This window comes from Jaculus jaculus, chromosome 2 (assembly GCF_020740685.1).
Source record: "Jaculus jaculus isolate mJacJac1 chromosome 2, mJacJac1.mat.Y.cur, whole genome shotgun sequence".
Classification (NCBI taxonomy): domain Eukaryota; kingdom Metazoa; phylum Chordata; class Mammalia; order Rodentia; family Dipodidae; genus Jaculus; species Jaculus jaculus.
The window spans coordinates 150,185,677-150,209,308 of NC_059103.1; the positions used below are offsets into that span (position 1 = coordinate 150,185,677).

Below are 23,632 nucleotides of genomic sequence, written 5' to 3' on the forward strand. Positions count from 1 at the left end.
GACAATAACCTGCTTTGTTTATTTTCTACAGTGATTTATATGATCCTATCCTTTCACTGCTTGTGATTAGTTGGGAAATCATACATAGTTACAATTACATGGCTAGAACCCAGAGAGTCAAAATAGAAAGGGGTCATGTATCCAGTATTTGCTCCTGTACCTAGTGACCTCCTTCTCACATTCCTGCCTATCAGGAAGCAATGTTCACCAGACAGAGAAAAAAATGGGACAGTAGAATAAGTTCTTTGCATTATTTTCATTGTAGTGTTCAAAAGTGCAATAGATTTGTTGAAGCGCCATCTGTACTTTTTCAAGACATTAATGCCATGACTGAAGGGCCTTTCCCCTCAAGGAAGTTGAGGAGTGTATAGAGATTCACACAGCCTGAAGGGTGTGGTTAGGAAAAAGAGATCAGTCACACAGACAAGGTGAAGATCCCTTATCTCATGGCTGATAAGTACTCCACTGAGAGGGAATTGACTCTCACATTTATACTGGGAAATGACTATATAAAGAGAGAAAATGGTAATTTATTTACAGACCCTGCCAATTTTCATACTGCTCTCTTGCTGTGTCATAGTCACAAACCTGTCCAGTGACAGGAACAATAATTTCTAATCTTTCCTGTTCAAGAAATAATTGTATTGATCTCCACTTTAATTTTTTATCCTCTTCATGATTCAGCAGGTCAAAATTGCTCCCGTTCCAGTAGCTTTCTGTCATTCAGCAAAATGTCCAGGGTGTTAAAATGCCTTTACAAGTTAACAGGAGGTGAAGCAAGAATTTCAGCACCAAGGAGAGTGCTCTGCTTGTCCTGTCTTGCGTTGCGTTAAAAAAGAAATTCTGAAATGTAATTTGCTGGAAAACTACTAGAATCTTACTTTTAAAAACCTTAATTTTTAATAATATTAACATTTGGCAGTGTTTCATACATGTTAATGGCTGTAACAATGTGCTCTCCTTTCATGTCTAAAACAGAGTAAGGGATTCTTGGCTAAATTTAAAAATGTAGAAACCACAATTTCTGCATGGGTTTAATTAGACTGATTTGATGAAGGTACCGAAGAATTCAATTAACATGAAGTAAAAGTTTCATGAGGAAAACCCTTCACTATTATTTCCTCAATTCTGTGCACATAGGAAGTGTTCAATAAATATTTCAGTTACCTGACACTTGGTAGGTATATAAAAATAATAATGATGATGAAGTAAGGGTACTGGACAGATGGCTCAGCAGACAAAAGCACTTGCTTGCAAAGCCTGGGGGCCTGCGTTCTATTCCTCAGTACCCACATAAAACCAGATGCACTAAGTGGTACATACTTCCGGAGTTCATTTGCAATTGCAGAAGGCCCTGGTGCACCCATATTCACTCTCTTTGTCTACCTCTTTCTCCCTGTCTCTCTCAAATGAATAAAGATTGTAAATGAATTGATGGATGATTTGTTTGCATGAAAAGTCTCTTTGTTGGCTGATCTCTGAGGCCCTCACATACCACATTGTTCAATCTGAAATGTGAACACAACTTTCTGAGTCTGGATCGATAGGAGTCTCTCTAAATCTCAGGAAAATCAGGCCATGTCTTTGGCCTCTAGCTTTCATTGCAAATGATTCTTTTTGTAACCAGACAAGGTCACTAAGGTATAATCTGTGTAGTCCTACACATCCGGAGGTAGGTCTTACTCTCCCCGTGTCCTGCCCTTCCCCAGACCCAGCCAGGAAGCTAAATTAAATCTCAATATCTCTCTCTCTTTCCCTCTCTCTCCCTCCCTCCATCCATCCCTCCCACCAGGTCCCCAGATGAAACATAATTAGTGTCCCTGTATCCAAGCAGTCACCAGCGCCCTTCTCTGTGTGCCAAGGGAGGAAAATGGCAGGCAGGCAATCCCTCTCCTCTAAGACCCTCATGAATTCACCAGAGTTTAACTGTGCCAGAGGATCAAAGGAGTACAAAGCACGTCACCTCTGAGCTGCTACACAAGCAGGCACAGGACTGGTTCCAGGTCCTGGGAATCTAGAATCTACCAAGGACAGAACCAAAGGTGAAAGAGAAATCAATGTCATATCACCAAGAAATAGCTCAGGGATAAACAGATTTGTTCCCACCCGCCAACATATCGGGAGGACTTCTCTGGCCTCTGAGTCCCTCGCCCTTTTCTGTGTCAATCTGTGCAATGACACAAGTGCAGGCAAAGTCAAGCCTCCTGGGCACAGGTAGGCACAGCCCAGTTCTTAGCTCCTAGGAGGCTTCCAGGCTAAAGCACCACTCCACTTGGACTGTACTATCCGGCCTCAAAATCGGGGGGGAGATGCCAGGCAAGAACTGATTTCCATTTCAAACTGCATTCTGGTACTTTGTACTCCAGCACCATTGGCCGATCAATATTTAATGCTTGGAGATTCTGACTCTGCGGGAGTCGTGTCAGGGGACCCTGGGAGCCAATCTGCTTGAGCTTCCGAGTGATAATTATTCATGGGCTCCTGCCTCTCGCTCTTTCTCTAGCACGGTCCCACTCTGCAGACTCAGTGCCTTACTCAGTCTCCTTTCTCGCTCTCTCCGCTGCTGCTGCTGCCGCCGCCGCCGGACCCTTCGCCTTCGCCACAGCTCGACGTGTGCACATCCCTACAATGGCTAAAACAGCAATGGGTAAGGAGAGCGAGCTCGCCCTGGAGCCCACCTCTCGCCTTCTCTCTTAGAGCTTTGAAGGCATTTGAAGATATTTTATAAAGAAAAGACGTTCCTGGTAGCCAGGAGAGTCAGGAAGGTCAAAGCCAGCTCTGGGGAAGATGGGAGGGCAAAGGGGATGATTTCTTTTAAAAGATAAGAAAGCAAATGATTTCATTTAAAAGATAGGAGCAGGTAAGTTGCCCTGACAAGGATGGGGATTTTCTTCTGTTTCCACATTTAAGATCTCAGTTGTGTGTGGCGGGGCTACCTCAGCTATGTGTCTTCAGTGGGGCGAAGGAACATGTTGCAAAGTGATTTTGTAACGTCCTATATTTCTTCTGTAGTTCCAAAAGAAAATAGGGGAGGGAGAAGGGTCGAGGCTGAGAATGGGGGAAGATGCAAAGTCAAAACGGTCCCTGCGATGCTGTTTAAAGGAAGGGTGGGGACGGGGGAGGGGAGCGGGCACATTTTATGGTATTGTCTGGTTAGAAAATCCGCTAGTCCTGGGGCGCGGTGCGGGGAGGTAAGGCTGCGGGGCGGGGGAGGGGTGGGGTAGGGACCTCGCTCCTTTGTTTTAGGGAGAGGGAGGGGGAGGAGGAGGAGGAAGGCGTGGAGGGCGCGGGTGGGCAGCTGCTGGGGCGGGGAAGCGCGCAGTGGGGAGGGGTGGAGGGCCCCGGCTTGGAAAGCACCGGGGTGGGGTTTCTTTGTGTGTCGAGCCCGGTCCCGGGGGAGGGGGGCACCTGCAGCGCCGGGCGCACTTTGCGGGCCGCCCCGCCCTGTGCGGAACCGCCCCCGCCCCCTCCCCCGCCCCCTCCCCCGCCCGGCTCGGCTGCCAGGGGGTCGGGTGGGGAGAGCTGCGCGACCCCCGGGCGCCCCGCCACGCCCCACACTGCGCTTCCAGAGACCCGACCACTGACCACTGACCCCAGCCGCCCCACCCGGCCTTATTGTTCTGAGGGCAGTGGGCTAACATTTCTCTTTGCAGAATCACATTAGCATGTAGTCGCAGAGAAAGGCTACTTTGAACCCCTTACATCGTTTTGGGGGGAAATCTTCTGGAACCTAGATGGATGTAGACATAATACAGATATTCTTACACGTACGGAAAAAAAAAAAAAAGATTAAAGTCTTTAAGTTGAGACAAGTGAAGTTTCCGTTTTTATGGGCCAGACGGGCCCAATATCGGCAATTTTCAGGGCTGAACCTATGTAAGACCGAACGAGATTCCAGATCCAAGGCCTTCATCCTCCGTCCCCATCGGGCTTGCACCTCGAGTGCCCCAGAGCTCGGGAGCTTGGTGTCCCAAGGTGGCCTGGCCGGGAGGAACCCAAGAGCGACTGGCATCTGGAAGTGTTCCTCCCGCAGGCCGGGCTGCGGCTGCGGAGGAGGGAGAAGGCTGCGGACGGGCTCCGCCCTGCCCCGCCCCGCCCTTCCCGCGGAGCCGGAGGACCCTCGGCTCTAGGCCAGAGCACCAGACCTCTTGGGAGGGGTCGCTGACTGCGGCCCTGCACCTTTCTTCCCAACCCCGCAGCCCAGAGTCAGCCCCCACCCCTTCCATCGTCCCCGGGGGTGCAGACCACACCTGGCAGAGCCCCTCCCAGCCCTGTCGGATGGCTCTGCAGAAAAGCAAGCCCCGCCCGGCCACACAAAGGCGCGGCCCCACCCCGCCAGGCCACTGGACTGCAGAGGTGACCCCGTCCAGGGGTGCGGCCCCGTGCGCTCGCCCACACATGGCCCGCAGAGCTCAGGGACATTTGTGCCCAGCCCAAGTCCGCAGCCCACGAGGGTCCCAGGATGAAGAACCCCCCACACACCCGGCCGGAGGTCGGTCCGGGGCGCGGCTCGGCCCCACCCCTCGCCGGGCGGGGCGCCCCTGGCTAACCGGAGGGGGGCGCACGTGGCGGGGCGCGGCGTGGAGCGAGGCCAGCCCTGCGGCGCCACCCGCCGCGCCCCGCCGCCGCCACGTCCCCGAGAGAGCCGCGCTCATCCTCGCCGCCGGGCGCCGCTGAAACCCGCAGGTCCGGAAGGGCTGTGAGGATGGGGGATGGGGATGTCCGCGCACTGCGCCCCCACGGAGAGGTTCTGCTGCAGAAAGATGGCTACAAACTTGTCATCCTCATCAGCAGCACTATTATACCAGACGGTCATTATTCTTATCCCAGGACTCAGTAGCCTTATTCTCACAAAGAACGTTGATTGCTTTTGGTTGAGGATTAACCCTGGCACTCATTTTTTTTTCTTCTTCCTAATCCCCATCACCTGCCTCCCTCGAGAAGGAAATTTTGTCTCCGGTTGTTCATTTAAGTTACTATAAAGGAAATACATGTGGGGCCTCCCGTCGCGTTGATGTATGTTCATGTGTCTGAGAAGTATGAGTTGGTACTTGATAAGTAAGGGTGGGGGATCTGTGTGCCTGAGATCGCTGGAAAATTCTCCACAGAGATCAGCTTGTGGCTTCCATGGGAGAAAACCATCCACATACATGGGTGTTCTGCCCCTCCACGTGGGGTTATATCTATGGACAGTTAAATATAGGTTATGCACAAAAATTTTGCTGTTCTTCCTCAAAATTCTTCTTCGAGCTGCTAGTTCCTGATACAGTCTCGATTCTACCCAGAAACATGGACAGTGAAATGGTTACTGCCCACCCATGAAATCCCACCCCAAATCTGACAGATGTGAAGGTTCCCTTCTGCCACAATTAAGCTGCATTTTCAAATCCTTAAAAGAAGCTCTGCCTCCCTCCGAAATGTGCATAGAGTAAGCAATCACCAAGGCCAGAGTTTCTTCCCCATCCATTGAACAATTGCTCTATGTGGTATGACTATATTAAATACGCATTATATCACCCACGATCTTCTCAAGTGAACGAGACACCTTCCAAATGAATAGATAACTACAGATTTTAAAATAACTGAAGATCTTATCAGGATTCCAGGATAAAACTGAGAAATTAATTTAGCTTATCAATTAATCACATGTATCTAACTCATACCAGGTGAGTAAGCGGGCCAGTGTACACTGCCAGTAGCTGGTGTGAATCACCAGGTCTGGTAGGGCTCATTAAAAAAAAAAAAATCTGAAGAAAGCATGTTTTAAAATAGTTAAAACTGGATGATGTGTGGTATTAAAATATGGAACTCTGTTCAATAAAATTTTATACTGATTTTGGGCTGTAACTTAGAGATTTGTAGTAAATTATTCTATGCCAAAGGGTGGCTGGTATTGTTAAAGCAGGATGCCTCTTTAGTCATTCAATTTTAGCAGGATTTCGATTTCTTTTTTTTTTTTTTTACATTAGAAAGAGTTTTCATAACTTTTGGTTTTAAATTTTTTAAGTGCTCTTGGATAAATTGTGAGCTAAGTATTTGACATTTGGAACAATGTGACTCCCATCAAATTTCTTATTCTCAATGATAAAAATGCTCCAAGAAGTTGCGTTTTATTTAGACTCAGGACATGTCCACTTAGAATGCCATAAAAAAATTCATACAATGAAAGTTTTCCTCTTTGTAATTTTGCTTCAAAATACTTAATTCTGTGAGTATCTAATAGTACCCATCAAGCAGAATTTTAAGTTAAATATGGATAGCTGAAAATTAAATGGAAGATAAATTAATGTACTATTAAATTGAACATTTTCATCATTGATAAATCCAAGCTATCTTTAAGAAAATTCTCAAGTTGGCAAATCAATTGATTTTTTTCCCTTCAACTGAGTAAAATGAAGCCTATGCTCATCTCACCCGAGCAGCAAATTGCTTGTGGAAAGCTGGTCTCAGAGCAAGTGGCTGCACAAACCCAGACCTGGGTGTGGCCAGCCGCACGTGGCTGATAGCTAACCCCATCTCACACCAATTTCCTTTTGTTTGTGGAAGCACAAACACACATTTTTCTCTTGCCATGAGGTCTATGACCTTGTGTGAAAGATACAAATACATGTGCAGCACCAGAAGAAAATACTGAATTAGTTAGTGACCCAGATGTTTACAGAATCAAAGCCGTTTGTCGTTCCTGGTTCTCTCAATTGGAAAACCGTGTAGTCTGCATTAATTTTTCACCCCACTAGAGGGCAGTCGATTTCTCTAAAGAAGGAAATGGTTGATTTAAACCTAGGTTCAAATTTAAACTGTTTAATAAATTCTTTTATTTTATTGGAATCACTCGGTTGTTGATTCACAATACAATGTTATGCTTTACCTGAGTGAAGGAGAGGGGCATGTGCATCTTTTCAGCATAATGAGTGATCATAATCTACAAATTGGCATAGGCCCTATGTAATCATTCCCATGTGATCTACTTTCTAGTTAGAATTATTTATTTATGTTGTTTCTGAGGGGCAGAGTGCATAAATGGTAGAAAATGTCAGCATTAAGAGGAAAATTATTTAGGAAGAGTTGTTTGAATTTTTAAGTAAAAGTATAAATTCAAATCGATGTCCAACTTATTCATGTGTTTAAAATGTGCCCAATGCTGAGGACAGCTCTAATAGATTCTCCGCCTTCAAGGGAGCTGTCCACCAGCAGAGAAAGTAGATAAAATGTGACCCTGGTACTAGTAGTTCCCCATCTTATATTTCTCTTTCCCATTTAAAGGATCTTTTTAAGCCAAATCCACTGTGATTTAAATCTGGCATTTATCAGCTTTCAACAATTAGCCTTTATACTTAGCAACTGTTGGAGGCTGACAAAAATTAAGGTTTGCATTAGTAAAACTGAAATAGTTTTTCTTAGTTTAGGAGATAATTGTTCATTTTAAGAAAGATGAAACAAACTGATTTTTAGTATTATCAAATGTAAATTTTTTTCATGGTTTCATTAGGAAAGGAATTTTCTTGTATATTTTACTTAACTATAATCCACCTATATTCAATGGTGTTATCTTACTGTATTGCTCACATTTTAACATGTGCATGAATTACTTGTGATTTTCTTTAAAATCCAGATTGTGATTGGATAGGGCTGGGTGGAGGCCAGCCTGCATTCCTGACTAGCTCCCAGGTGATACCAGTTCTGACCACCAAGCCATCAATGTTAGAAATATAAAGTTTTGATATGCATGTACCATGCATAACAGATTCTAGGATTATGTCTTAACCTTTTCAAATCCATGGCAATCTTTACAGAATATTTCATTTCCACACTCATAATGCATAGGGATTTAATTCCTCTGAGGATTATGTGTTCTGTGTCATTGCTTTCTCTTAATTAGATTGTTTCAAATGTATTTATGTTGCAGGACTCAAAAGAAGACCTTCAAGAAAAATATGGGGGACATAAGAATATGGCCCTGTATGTGTGAGGAGCTGGGGACTATCTGTCTGTCTATTTAATAAATGTGGTTTGTGGAACAGTTGAGAAAATGTACTAAAATCAATAATGCTAGCTTACAGGTTTTTTGGTTTTATTTAGAATGTGAAGAACAAAAGTTCAACCCAGAACCTTTTAGATGGGGGGTAGTGTGCAATTCACCATACACCTAATTTACCACCCATTGTTCCCCATAGGGAAGTAATTAAAACAGTGTTGAACCATACTGAAGTGATCTTTGGATGCATGCTTAGTTACTACCTACAAAATTATTCTAACAGTGGACTTCATCCTAGATACCACATGAAAAAATTAAGAATTTGCTGAGTTATAACTACGTTGAAAAACTGATTATTCTGGGTATAGTGCACCTACCTGTAAATTCCAGCACTCAGGAGGCTGAGGCAGGAGGATTGTAAATTCTATGTCAGCCTGGCCTATGTTGAGAGACCCTATCTCAAAATCAATAAATAAAGTTTATTTTCTGATTACTTAATCAAATAATGAGCATTCATTATTCAATAATACCTTTCTAAGAAGGCTAGCCTAGAAGAAGAAATGGTTCATCAGGCAATGTCATCGGAGATATCATATGTCATTTCAGCCAAGCAGTGGGTGGCAAACCACAGAGATATCGCCACATTTCTGGAAATGCTGTCATACAGAAATGACACCATACACGAGATGTCTCAGATTAGAAATAGACCATGTCCCAATAGGGTACTGAATGTATGATCCCTGTGGAATACTGGCTTAGCATATACAAAGCTATGAGCTCCAGCACCATGTACACACAAGAGACAGCAAGAAGAAAGAAGGGAAAAGAAAGGGAAAGAGAAAGAGAAAAAGAAAAGATGACCCCAAATAAACTGGCACAGATGGCAGAGCACAGTGACTCAGCATGAAATTGGATTAAGTCTCAAGGTTAGCCTTTCATGTGCTGTTTACAACAGTTCATTCCAGACTCTCTCAGGAGCTGAATTATGACAATTTCTAGTATAGTAAGAGAAAGGAAGAAATGCTGAAATGGCATTATAAAAGTGATGTTTTAAAGGTTTAATGATGGCAGTCTCAGAAATAACATTTAGAAAGGACTAAAATCTAAACTGAGGTTCTGAAATGAAAATGTCATATTTTTGTTGTTCTTTCTTTCTTTCTTCTTTTTTTTTAAGGTTCTCACTCTATCCCATGCTAACCTGGGACTCACTCTGTAGCCCCAGGCTGGCCTGTAACTCAAGATGATCCTTCTATCTCAGCCTCCTGACTGCTGGGACAAAAGGCATGCATCATCACGCCTGCTAAGAAAGTCTTATTGCCTTTTATTCCACCATTCTCCTGCAGTGATGCTTGCTATTTGGTTTTTTTGTTTGTTTGTTTTTTGGTTTTTTTTTTTTTGGCTTCTTGGAGTGTGTGTGTGTGTGTGTTATATGGTCTGATGTATGCCAGATGGTGTACAGATGTTTGCCCATGCACAGGCAGGGTCAAGACAGAAATGAACCTTTCTCAAGTGCTCATTTGCGTACATCCTTGAGATGGGTTTCCTCCTCCACCTTTTTTGGTCCACAAGCCCTAGCCATTCCATTATTTCCACCACACTGGGGTAACAGACATGAAGTCCTGACAAGTTGAACTCAGCTGCTCAGACCCTCACACTTAAGCAGCAAGTGCTCTTAACCACTGAGCTATCTCATTAATCATTTATCTGGTCTAGTCATTCAGATTCAATTCATTGATTTTAGTCTTTACATATCATGCATGACACGAACGCAATGTTCTAGGCATTTCACACCTTAGCTGTGTTCTAATGGCTCTAGGGAGAATACCCTAGTACAGCTGAGGATGTTGAAGCAGAAATGCAAGGTAATGTGCCCAAGGCTGAGGGTCAGATCCAGAACTTATACCCAGGCCATTGTAGTTCCAGAATCTATATCTTTTTTTTTTTTTTTTTTTTTTTCCTTTTTGGCTTTTCAAGGTAGGGTTTTACTGTAGCCTAGGCTGACCTGGAATTCACTATGTAGTCTCAGGGCAGCCTTGAACTCATGGCACTCCTCCTACCTCTGCCTCCCTAGTGCTAAGATTAGAATTTATATCTTTAACCTACCTTCCAGTCTTCATTATTTCCATGTCAGAGGTGGTTACACCATGGAAGACAGACCTGAGATGTCATCATCTTGTTTTACAGGGCTGAGTTGGTCTTGTCCTTTCTGAATGCAAGCTCCATTGGAGAGGAAGGATTTTCAGTCTGGTGACTAGTTTCAATAGCTAACCCCAGGGATAGGGATCACTAAAATAATTCCCATGGTTTAAGCTTTGCGGGGAAAAGAGCTACAAGTTGGCAGTTGTATGGAACATGTCACTCTCTGCAATTCAGAAAGACCACTGCGACAACTTTGAGGCAAACACACTTTTATGACCAATTGGGGAAAAGGAAAAGGAACTCAGGTTCATCAGCCTTGCTGTGATTAGCACATTTGAAACTGAAACCTTGACTTATTCCAATAGGCCGTAGATATTTAATTTTAATATTAGTTTTATGAAATAAACTTAAAACTATAGGAGAGATACAACCCAGGCATTCACATTTAATAGAACTACTAAATATTACTTCAAGATTCTCTTCCTCTTTTTAGATCAAAAGCAAGCAGACATAAGAGATCTTTAGGAAGGCTATGAATCCCTCATGAAATGTTTTTAATTATCTTTAATAAAAGAATTAGGCTCTGTCATTTGTCAAGGAGACATTTGCGATAGTAAAACCTGTGTTTATAATAACCCATTTTTATTGGTCATGATTAAAGATAACATTCTGTGTACATTTGTTCTCACAAAACAGTTTTATGTGGATCTAAAGGTTAATTAATGCATTTCAGCATTCATTTTGCTACTCGTCTGGAAACAGCCTTCCTATGATTTGCACTGAAGAGAAGCCACACATTATAATGTAAAAGCATAATAAAATATTCTAAGATCTTTTTCACTTGTAATGTTAATGATATTGAGACTAAAATACTTAGTATTGTGAAAAAATTACAGGCTCCAATATTTGCTTTTTATAAGAAATAGATAACTATAATTCTGAAATAACACATAAAAAGTAATTTGGGGTTGGAGAGATTGCTTAGTGGTTAAGGCACTTGTCTGTGAAGCCAAAGGACCCAGGTTCAATTCCCCAGGACCTACATAAACCAGATGCATAAGGGGAACATGCATCTGGAGTTTGTTTGCAATGGTAGAGGCCCTGGCTTTCCCATTCTCTCTGTTTGTCTTTCCTCCATATCTCTCTCTCCCTCCGTCTCTCCCCCTCCCCCCTCTCTCTGCTTGCAAATAAATAAATAAAATAAATTAAATAAAAAAATAATTTGGATAGGGCAGGAATGTTGTACAGGATCAAACTTTTGCCAACACATCATACTGTAATCCTGCAACAGTACCCATTTAGCAATGATTCCTGTAGAAAAATTATATTTTGGTTTTTTGTTTGGTTGATTGGTTTTTTGAGGTAGGGTCTCACTCTAGCCCAGGCTAACCTGGAATTCACTATGTAGTCTCAGGATGACCTTGAGCTCATGGTGATCCTCCTACCTCTGCCTCCCAAGTGCTGGGATTAAAGGTGTACGCCACCATGCCCAGCTCGAATAATTATATTTTGAATAATGGTGTTTGTTCTACTTTCTATGTTGTGCATTACCAAACAACCAATAATTAGTAATGTGAACCTTCCAGTCTTTAGTTGTATATCCTTATATCAGGGTAAAGACAAGTAAGTGAAATTTATTTAAATCTTATACCAAAAAATACTATTACAGGAAAGATTTTGAAGTGCAAATTAAATTTTTAATGTTTATTATTATTAACAAGATGTTTCATTTAGATACATCATGGGTTGGTACCCTCTTTTCCCTCGTCCCTGCCCCCATTCTGTTGGGAATGCTCTTCAGTGGGGTAACAGGTATTCCCCTTGGGGTTGTGGATTATGCATTATGGGAGCAGCAGTCAGTTAGCAAATTCAATTTTGATTAGCATTCTACACACTCTATTACAAGATTTTGTTTTCCTATGGACATCAGCCACAACCCTTAATTTCTACTGAACAAAATAGCTCACAGTAAACCTAATGATAGTTATGCAGCTCGGGTTTCCAGTAAGAAGAAACCTAGTTCACAAGAAAAACAAAATCCTAACCTGTGACATATATCAACTTATAAAACTGAGAGCAGATGCTTCATGAAGATGACGTTCGTCACTGGAGACTGCGGGGGAAGGAGCACTGGCGTTTCACGTGGTTGAAAAGCACATTGTGCTGTTAGATTGACTTCAGCCTCCCAGGAGCCATAGCTGCTTCAGCCTTCTCTTTAATTTCCAACACAAACATGTGTTGTCATTATATAAATATCACAGCAAGAAACCAGCTAGCACCCTCCTAACAGTCACCCAAACACATGAAAGTTACCAAAGTCAAGTCCTATCTTTTGCTGACACATCATAAGATCTATTATGAAAGTTTATAACTACAGCTAGGTGGCTTCACCATTTTAGCAACTGTGTTATTCCTGCCATATCTAACAAGTCAGGGTAGACTAATACAGTAACATCAATGAGGAAATGTTAACAAGCTACAAATTTAAATGACTGATCTCTACCAGCCCAGCCCATTAGGATCCTTTGTTAAAGACTTCTGGGGTTTTTCTGAGCATCAGCTGCCCTGGGAAAACTAGGATCCTTCTCCGAGAAGTTCTGTTCTGTGGACCTGAAACTGATCCCAAGAATTTACTGGTTCAAGAAGCTCCTGGGTAGTGCTGACATAGCTGGTCCAGAGCCACACAGTACAGTGATGACCAATGGGTAAGTTAGTGGCCCTTCAGCAGAAGAGTTATGGCCTCGAAATCTGCAATAAGACTCAAAAGGATAACTCTGCCCCTCCACCAGCTGTACTTCAGGAAGAGCCTAGGGGCAAGAGTGGGAAGCCCTGAGGTTTCTTGGTACTGATTAGCAGCTCATAACTTCCTTGATTATATAAAAGAGTCCTTGTTAGAACCAAGAAAACAAATGTGAAAGTGATTAGTATCTATAAAGTACTATATCAGGGCTGGAGAGATGGCTTAGCGGTTAAGTGCTTGCCTGTGAAGCCTAAGGACCCCAGTTCGAGGCTCGGTTCCCCAGGTCCCACGTTAGCCAGATGCACAAGGGGGCGCACGCGTCTGGAGTTCGTTTGCGGTGGCTGGAAGCCCTGGCGCGCCCATTCTCTCTCCCTCCATCTGTCTTTCTCTCTATGTCTGTCACTCTCAAATAAATAAATGAAAATGAACAAAAAAAAATTAAAAAAAAAAAAAGTACTATATCAATTCAAGAGCTTGAGTTCTTTGATCACTAGATGCTTAAATTTGTTTTTGCTTGTTTTGAGATGAGATCTCACTGTGTGGCTCACGATGGCCTCAAACTCTCTGGATCCTCTTGCCTCGGCCTCCACAGTGCTGGGACACCTGCCTAATAGAATGTGTTGTGGAAATACAAATGTATGTGCACTTAGAATGAGTAGAAGGCACAAAAAGCACTGTCTGAAGCTGAAGTAACTTGGTTTTTAAAAAGTGTATCCTAAATAATGAAAATGAACTAAACTATTGACTGGATTCTTCAGGCACCAGAATTTTGAGGGGCTGGGTCTCAGAATGCCCCAGGCAGCTCTAAGCCTTCTTCCTGGTGGTTGACTCAGAAGATGCAACCAGCTATCCCAGAAGTTTTTTAGTGTCCCTCCTCAACTTTTCCCATCCAAAGCTTCTTTAAGGCAAAAGTGATGAGCTGTGGCCAGCAATAGCACCTGTCCCCATCTTTGAGAATCTCTAGGCCCAGCAGCAGCACACCAGGGACACGAGAGGATGGGGGATCAGGGAACTGAGCAAGGAAGCACTCTGCTTGCTTGGCTTATTCCCATGGTCGCACCCCGCTGCACCATCTTACCCTCCACCCTCTGATTTGCTTCTGAGCAAACAAGCTTGCTCCAACAAAATAACCAATACCAGACATTCAAGTTTGTTGAAGGCTTGGTATAAAACTGCCTTCAAGACTGGTGTGGTGGTGCACGCCTTTAATCCCAGCCGAGATAGGAGGATCACCGTGAGTATAAGGCCACTCTGAGACTACTTAGTGAATTCCAGGTCAGCATAGGCTAGAGTGAGACACTACCTCAAAAAACAAAAAAATAAAATAAAATAAAATAAACTGCCTTCAAAGGTTAAAAGGGAAAAATGAAACTAATCAACTGGTCACTGATCTCAGCAGAAGCCCATGAAAATCAGAAAGCAGTACTTGAATTCTCTCATGGTCAGGTTACAGATGAGAGAGCTATAGTACAGTAAAGGTACTTGAATTAGATGCCTGTGGCTTTGAACACCATTCCACTGTGCACCCCCTGAGAATCTCTGAGCAAATTGGTCAGCATTTCCATGCTACAATTCTCATCTTTATAAAATAGAATACCTAAATGGGTGGCTGTTAGGAGAATTAGGTAAGCAATTGAATAGCAAGCACTCAGCAATAACATGTGTATTCTCCTACCCTGACTCCCTGGATGAACCATGAAAATACTAAATAAAAATAATTTAAAAATTAAAATACTCCAAGACAAATTCATTCTGGGTAATACCAGAATTTAATATTTGGTCATTTTATGTGGATTGAAGTGCATAAAGCAAGAAAAATAATTAAAGGAAGAGTGTATTTCCCTGGCATTAATAATCTTGTCCTATTTTAACAACATAGTTACCATCAATAAAATTGAGTCTTCCTCCCTAGCCAAGAGGACTCACCACCATGAGATATCCAAACATAGAAGTTTACACTGAGGTCTCTTAAGTAAAAAAGGAGCAATTACATCACACACACACACACACACACACCCACACACACACACCCCTCCCCTTTTTATTAAAATGTTCTCTGTCAATTTCACAGAGATCCCAGCTTACTTGACCACTGATCCATCATCCCTCATTCCTACCCCTCCAGTCTCCTTGCCTGACCTCCTGCTGTTTTACTTCAAGGTCTGACATCCTTCCTTAAGTTAGATCGGTTTTTTTGTTTTGTTTTGTTTTTATTTTATTTTTCAGGCACAGCTCCAGTTCTTCTTGTCTGGATGAATCAGCCTTCTTCTCACTCATTAGTAAACAAGCCCAAGAAAGACACCAGGGCCAAGCAGAGCAAATGCGTGCTGGGGAAGGACACAGGGGCATGAAGTTCAGTGGTAGTCTGGTAGTGCATGAAAGTAATGCCTTTTCAATCAATAGTGACTAAAGTGCCAATAAATTGCTACTGTAAAAATCTGTAAGGTATTAGCAGAATGTAGTTACCTCAACAAAAGTATCTTGAAAAATCAAGTTAGTATTCACCTAGCATCTGACTTTACAAAGGCTTAAAGAGGATAATTGACTATCGATATCAAAAAGTATTTTAAACATTCTGTTTTTCTTCCAAAAGAGCATTTTATATAAATGCATGGTACATAAACTAGGGATAATATTTATGGCAAAACTGCAGGCACATTGAGAAAAATGTTGCTTGCATTTACAATATAGTAAATGTTTCAAATTAGATTCTGTTCATAATCTTCTGCATGTAAAAACTACTCACTAATTTTTTTACCTTTACAAGCTATAAAATTCAGATGCAAAATGTGCTGCCACTTCCTCATAAACAGGGAATGATAACAAAGGGAGAGCTTTATTTGAAAGCAGTGTTACGATGAAACTCCTCACACAGTCATAATATCTTACAGTAGAGTAGAACAGTTCAAATTTGAAGAAAATGTGGACATTTTCCTCACTTAACAAAACTTCAGTGAGGTTCTAAATTGCCTGACCAAAGCACAGAGGCAAAGAGAATCACAAGGCTTCTATTGGCCTTGACTTTGATGATCAGTATTAGAACAAATTTTTTAAAAAAAGAAATTCAGTATGTAGAATGAACTTCTGTTTTCTAAGTTGAGGAGCAGTGTTGAATAAATGCTGGATTTGGTAGACTTGAAAGAATTCAATTCCACTTGTTGAAATTTTTCTTAAAATGAGGTAGAAAAAGTAAACATGATACATGATTGGGGTCTGTGTTGCCTACCATTTGTTGCAAGTTACATTACACTTTCCCCAAGATAAATGCAATACTGGAGAAAAAGCATGAGGTTTTTTGTGTCTGACTTTTATAGTTCCAAAGTTAAAAATCTATACATTTAAGTGAATTGCAAGGGGAAGATATCACCTCTAACCAAAAATATAAGCATAGCCATGAGACTAGTCTATCCAGATATCTACACTTTTTACGAGGTTTGAATGAACTTTAAAACCATGAGGACATACACTGAGGAAATTTAACTCAAAGTCAGGATTTCTCAGAGTTGCTGCACACTGTCCAGGAAACATATGGTGGCAGCTTTCCAAGTCCAGCAGATCTGGCTTTCCTTAGCCTGCCCTTCCAGTAAACTCTTGGAAGAGTACTTCTGACAATTAGCCATGTACCACTTTGTTAGAGTTTTTGTTAACAGCTTCCCTGTCCTTAATTGTTCATGAGCTATGTGTGAGACAATTACAGGTTGTGAGGCACTATGCCTCTTTTTTCCACTTTACTGCCATCTCGTCTCAACACAAACATAGCCACTTCTTTCTCTTACCTTCAACTGAACAAAGGCCTTCTTTGGGGCCAGAGACACGTTTCGTCCCTGCAGCAGGTATGGTACTTGCAATACTGATTCTATTGGCTAGCATGGATTGGATGATACTTACTGTGTTATTTACTATGACTATCCAAGAACCTTCCAAGGATGATCATCCACAGTTTTACATTGAGAAAGAAGAAGAAGAAGAAGAAGAAGAGGAGGAGGAGGAGGAGGAGGAGGAGGAGGAGGAGGAGGAGGAGGAGGAGGAGGAGGAGGAGGAGGAGGAGGAGGAGGAGGAGGAGGAGGAGGAAGAAGAAGAAGAAGAAGAAGAAGAAGAAGAAGAAGAAGAAGAAGAAGAAGAAGAAGAAGAAGAAGAAGGAGAAGAAGAAGAAATAATAATAAAGTCACATGCAGCCAACAAGTGATAGGAGGGTCAAGGTTTGAAACAAATCACTTTGACCTTGGAAAGAGAAGGAGTTCTGATAGTGTCTAGTACTTTTGTGATAAGGGTGAAGTAAGCAAGAGAAATGAGCCAAGTCCCACACACTTAGCTATAGCCCATTCCTTTAAAGCTTTAAAAACATAAAATCAAGGGCTGGAGCAAAGGCTCGGTGGTTAAAAGTGCTTGTTCACAGAACCTGACAGCCCAGGTTCAAGTCCCTAATGCCCACATAAAGCCAGATGTACAAAGTAGAACATGCATCTGAAGTTCATTTGCAGAGGCCAGAGGCCCTGGTGCGCCCATATTCATTCTCTCTCATATTCCCGCTCTCTCCTTGCAAATAAATAAAAATATTTTTTAAACATAAGACCAATTTGGAGACAATCTTTGTTAACAATAACTTATACCAATGCTTCACTTTTTTAACACATTGCCTCATTTAATCTCAACAATAAAAATAATATCATATTGCCATTTGTGGGCAAGCAAACCCATGTTTCAGAAAGTTTAGTAAGTTGTCTGAGGATGAGTACATCCCAAGGAGGAATACAAGTTCCTATCCACACTCCCCCCATTATCGTCAAGGAAAATTTAATCACCTCCAGTGATTATTGAGGAAGAAAAAATTAGAAAATAGCAAAAGAAACATTCACTTGTCTCCCTTTCTCCCACATAGTCAGTCATCAACTGTAAAGAAGGGTTATGAAACAGCTCATATCTTGGACTCAAATTGTTAAATTATCAAGATAAGTTCCACTTTCCCTACAGTACATGAAAAAGTCTGGTTTTGGTTTCAAATATTATTTTCTCATGGGAAGAATAAGTTATGCATAAAACACAAGCTTTTTGGATGCCATCTGAAATTCCCTTTGAGTTCATGCTAGTCATTCTTAAAATAGGAGGAGTCCATATGAGGGTAAGTGGCTAAGTAAGACTGAAATGATCCTCTAAGTATTTTAAATGAGTATCATTTTCTGCAAGGACCTGAGAGCAATGTACAAAGCAAGTAAGTAATAGGACTGAAGACTCTGCTTCAGACAGCTTTGTGTCAACCAGTCATGCTACAAACAGGATCACATGTAAAAGGAAATGTAGTCTAGGGCAAAGTTTCCAAGTTTTCTTGTTTATTTTGAAATAAAAGCATCCTTTTGGAGGTGGGAAGATGAATCAGTGGTTAAAGGCATTTACTTGCAATGTCTGCTGGCCTGGTTTTAATTTTCAAGTACCCATGTAAAGCCAGATGCACAAAGTGGCACATGCACCTAGGGTTTGTTTGCAGTGGCAAGAGGACCTGGCATGCCCATGCTCTCTATCTCACAACAAATAAAAATAGTTTTTAAAAGTTCTTTAAGAAGAGATAATTTTCACCAAAAATATATTTGTCAGAGGAACACAAACAAAAATCAGAAGGGATATAAGAAACTCTCAATATCAGTAAAAACCAGTGAAATGCTAATTAAAATCACTTGATATATCATCTTTTTTTAAATTTTTTTATTATTTATTTATTTATTTATTTATTTATTTATTTATTTATTTGAGAGCGACAGACACAGAGAGAAAGACAGATAGAGGGAGAGAGAGAGAATGGGCGCGCCAGGGCTTCCAGCCTCTGCAAACGAACTCCAGACGCGTGCGCCCCCTTGTACATCTGGCTAACGTGGGACCTGGGGAGCCAAGCCTCGAACCGGGATCCTTAGGCTTCACAGGCAAGCGCTTAACCGCTAAGCCATCTCTCCAGCCCTGATATATCATCTTATAGCTGGTAGGATGACAAAGATAATAGGCATTGAAAAGATTGGAAAATAGGAAATCCTTGTACACTATGGGTAAATTAGAACAGCCATTTTGGGAAATAGTTTGGTGAATGCTAAATAAAAATAAATTAGGTTTATAGCCTCAATATTAAACCACTGGCCAATTCAGAGAAAAGTGGCTTGGCCCAAGGGATGAGAAAAAGTCTTCAGAATCTTAAATATATACATATTGGGGATTTTTTTTTACCATGATGAGTCTGTCACTTTCCATTTCTGAAAGTTCCTGCTTTCACCGAGAACAATGGGTAATCTTCATATCCATAGCCTCACAAATCAAAGTTCCAAGATCTGCATGAAGTAAACTCCAAGGCTACACATGACAACATGAATAAGGAATCCAGCTTTGTTCTTGGGGACCAAGATATTGGTGATTCGGGACAGTGACCCACAGATGCATTCTATCATTCTGAAATAGCTTTACTGAGTTAAGAATGAATGGAAAAGATGTCTGCTTTTCAGCCAAAAAGCAAACATGAGGATTTCAAGCACAGCGGTGACTGGCGAACAGCTATTGTGCAAGCAAGGGAAGAGCAAAGTCACCCTGACATGAATGCTTAACCAGTTGACTGCACTGTTTTTTTGTTGTTGCTGTTTGTTTGTTTGCTTGTTTGTTTGTTTTTTCCTGGTTTTGTTTCATTTAGGTTCCAGCCAATATAGCTAAAATGAGAGCAGTTTTGTCTTGTTGCTACTGCCTGCTGGCATTTAGGAGATTAAGGGGGAAAAAGAAGTGTTCAGAAGTAGGTTTGATGATAAGATGCTAACATGTAAACAGAATATATAGTACCTCCAAGATGCCTTAAAATCAGTGAAATTGGTCTCTATCAAGGACTGTAAGCCTTTTTTGAGTGTGTGTGGTTTTCAAGGTAGGGTCTCACTCTAGCTCAGGCTGACCTAGAATTCACTCTGTAGTCTCAGAGTGGCCTTGAACTCATGGTGATCCTCCTACCTCTGTCTCCTGAATGCTGGGACTAAAGGTGTGTGCCACCACAACAGCTTATAAGACTTTTTTACATCAGGAGAGTTTTAAGACATGACCCTTCCTAATGCAATTGGAATTCTCATAAAATGCATAGGAGCTTTAATGACTCAAGAGTACTGAGAGACAGGCCGGTACATTTTGCTGCTTCTACTACAGTGTGGGTCAAAGACTGATTCATGCCACCCAATTTCTTCTCCTTGTCGCTATTGTTTGTGCTAAAAAATCCATTGAGTTGAAATTTAAGAGCTTCATATGTTTTTTTTTCCTTGTTTTATTTTTTTATTAATTAGTTTTGTATTCAGCAAATACAGTCAGTTTGGTACCATTATTAGGCTCATCTGTGACCTACCCCCTCCCCATTGGCCCCTCCTGGTTGAGGTATATGGGTCATGCATTGTGGAGTTAGCCCACAGTTATGGGTAGGATAAATGTCTCTGCATATCATGACCCAACACATGGCTCTGACATGCTTTCCACCCCCTCTTCAGCAAAATTTCCCTGAGCCATGTTGGGTTCATTTTTGATCTGCTTCAGTGATGAGGTGATGGGGACCTCTGCATCTCTGGCTCTCTGATTTGGTAGGAGTTGATTTTTCTCTGCGTTGATCTCCTTCACCCTTGTGCTGGTACCTGGTTCACCAGGAAAACAGCACCCTTGCTTATTTTGCCAATTTTTCTTAGTTTCAGCCAGAGCCCTTTTGAGGTATGATGGGGTGGCTCTGTCCTTAGGATCTACATCTATCTGAAAAAGAGAGGCAGATTCTCCAATGGAAAGTAAGTTAGCACCAGGACAAATGAGATAACCCTTACTTTTTTATAGAGAATTTAATAGGTGTAGGCCCTCTTGTAGCCCACAATTGATGGTAGCTTGATAATGGAGAGTGGGCTTATGTCTGGATATGGTTCTGACTTGTTTCCCAGCTCCAACTACAGGTCCCATACCACTGAGGGGATCAGTTAGCTGAATCAAAAACAGTTGGTTTCCCACCATGGCTCTGTGCCACTATTGTGCTGTGTGGGCATCACAAAAGGTCATTTGCTGCTAAGTAGGTTAGATCATGAGTCGCTTGGACAGATATTGGTCATTCCCCCAGTCACCCATGTAGTACCTTCTGGCACTAGATGCACTGACTGGGAACTGACTCTCTTCCAGCTTCCAGCCATGCCATTCCATTTTATTTGCTGACCACATAAGGCATCTTCAGCAGTAGGGACTTACCACTAACCTTTGGTGGGTCATTAAGTACTCGGATAGAAATCTGTCCTTCTTTTAGGAACCTTGTAGATCTCTCTGATCAAAAGCTCATTGTGGGTGATAGCCACATGCTGGTACTGGGAGTTACAGATCAGTGCCCAATAAGAAAAGGAAGAAAAAGATAACTAATATACAAGAGTTAGAGAGTGGGGGGGGGGGAGGGAGAGAGAGGGAGAGGGAGGAAGGGAAACTGTAGAAGATTAAGGTCAGTCTTCATCATACTCTCTCCAGTGTCTTGTGGTTCAAGTGTTCCCTCTAAAGGCCTGGGAAGGTTCAGCCATTTGGTTGCCTTTTAGGAAGTAGAATTTTATGGTACCATTGCCACTTGGGTCTAGCTTCATATGTTTTTGTAAAACCAAGTGATGGGTTAGATTGTTCTGACCCCAATAAATGACCCTGTATTTGACTTGATACTTACAACCTACATAAAAAAATGGGATGTCTTGATAGGTCAAAAAATTAATCTTTGAAAACCTCCCTGGCTTTGGAAACCATAATTCTTGTAAGGAGAGATGAGCAGAATGAATGTGTACTCAATCTAATTTTATACTAGGCCAATTGGCATTACATCATCCCAGCAGAAATATCTAGAAACATTACCTCATATCAGTAATTTTCTAGGATGTTAAAATAAGTCTTTAAATTTTTGGGTTATTTATTTTTATTTTTATTTTTAACTTACATTTTCAGCTGCATATTAATTAACTGAAATATTTTATGCAGCTAATTGGATCTATTGCAGTATATAAGAAGATTTTAAATAAAATCATGTTAGTCAATTTTATTTTTAAGCATCATATGGATATCTCCAAAATATTCCTAAATGATGGGACTAAGGATGTTAGTGAAATGCTTAACTAACACACACAAAGCCCTGGGGTCAATTCTCAGCACTACATAAATGGCATTATGGTAAATGCCTGAAATCCCATCACTCAGCAGGAAGGTGGCCACAAACAGATCAGAAGTTGGTGGTAATCCTTGGCTACATAGTGAGTTTGAAGCCAGCCTTGTATACATGAAAACCTGCCATAAATAATTGCCAAATGGGGTGTCATATCTGAGTAAAAATGAAATAATTTGACCTTGAGCTGGAGGACCCCAAAGCAAACTTCCACATGCATACACAATATGGTCAGAATTCAGTTACAGCAAACATGAAAACCTTAAATTGGGCTGGAGAGATGGCTTGGCAGTTAAGGTGCTTGCTTGCAATGCCTAAAGGCTTGAATTCGATTCCCCAGTACCCATATTAACCAGATGCACAGAGTAGCACTGCATCTGGAGTTCATTTGTAGTGGCAGGAGGCCCTAGTGGGCCTCTCTTTCTCTCTCTCTCTTCTCTATATTTGCAAATAAATAAATAATTTTTAATAAGTGCTTAAATTGAAGCCAGGCATGGTGGCACACACCTTTAATGCCAGCACTCAGGAGGCAGAGGTAAGAGAATCACTGTGAGTTCAAGGCCACAGTGACACTACATAGTAAACTCCAGGTCAGCCTGTACTAAAGTGAAATCGTACCTCAAAAAAGAAAGTTGAGTTTAAGGGAATATTCATGTTATAAGACATGACATGTTGATAAATGTAACTTTTTGTATGTTCTGCCATAGCATGCTTAAAGATGAATGCTGCCATGTTATAACCATGAAATCTAGAAATTTGTCTTAATAATTATACAAATCTGTTTATCTTCCTAGAAATACTAGAAAGAAACAAAAATGTTTTTGTGTTGCTCAGATTTAAAAAAATAATCATTTTTTTATGACCATATCCCTAACAATATGTAAGGAAGAACATGTATAAAAGGAAGGCTCTTAGCAATATGCATTAATTGTGAATTAAGATGAAAAGTTAATCTGGGACTGGGGCTGCAGGGATGCCTTAGCAGTTGAGACATTTGCCTGCAAAACTAAAGGACCCAGGTTTGATTCCCCAGGACCCACATTAGCCATGATATATGATATATAAATATATAAATATATATATATTAAGAAATATATATATATAAATTAAAGAAAAGTTGATCTAGGGCTGGAGAGATGGCTTAGCATTTAAGGCTCCTACCTGCAAAGCCTAAGGACCCATTCTCAACTCTCCAGATCTCACATAAGCCAGACATACAAAAGTGAGGCAAACGCAAGATCACACATGCCCACAAGGTGGTACAAGCATCAGGAGTTCAACTGCAGTGGCTGAGACCCTGGTGTGCCAATTCTCTCTCTCTTTCTATCTCTAAAAGATTAATAATAGTAATAACAATAATAAATAATTTTAAAACAATTTATTTGTGACATGAGTATTTGAGCCATTATTTGTGTTGTAGAAATAAATTTTCAATTTTACATTTCTAAGTATTTCTGGATACTATACTAAAGTAACAATAAACTCTTTCAGAAATTTCAATAATTTTATTTGTTTAGTAAGTTAAATAAACAGAATATGCTTTAAAAAGAAAAAAACAAGAATAAAAAATGCTTAAATTTATGAAAGGAAAAGTAAAGAAGTGAAAGAGAAATACCGAGTA

At 41.3% G+C, this 23,632-nt stretch overlaps 1 protein-coding gene across 1 annotated transcript in view; it reads left to right on the plus strand.

Annotated features, from left to right (window-relative positions):
- Positions 1–2,377: 2,377 nt before the first annotated feature.
- The window catches only part of Stmn2 (stathmin 2), a 59,059-nt gene continuing 37,804 nt past the window's right edge, over positions 2,378–23,632 (plus strand). The window contains exon 1 of the mRNA XM_004656888.2: positions 2,378–2,647. Coding sequence (XP_004656945.1) covers positions 2,629–2,647 — 19 coding nt within the window. The 5' untranslated portion in view covers positions 2,378–2,628. The remainder of the gene's footprint in view (positions 2,648–23,632) is intronic.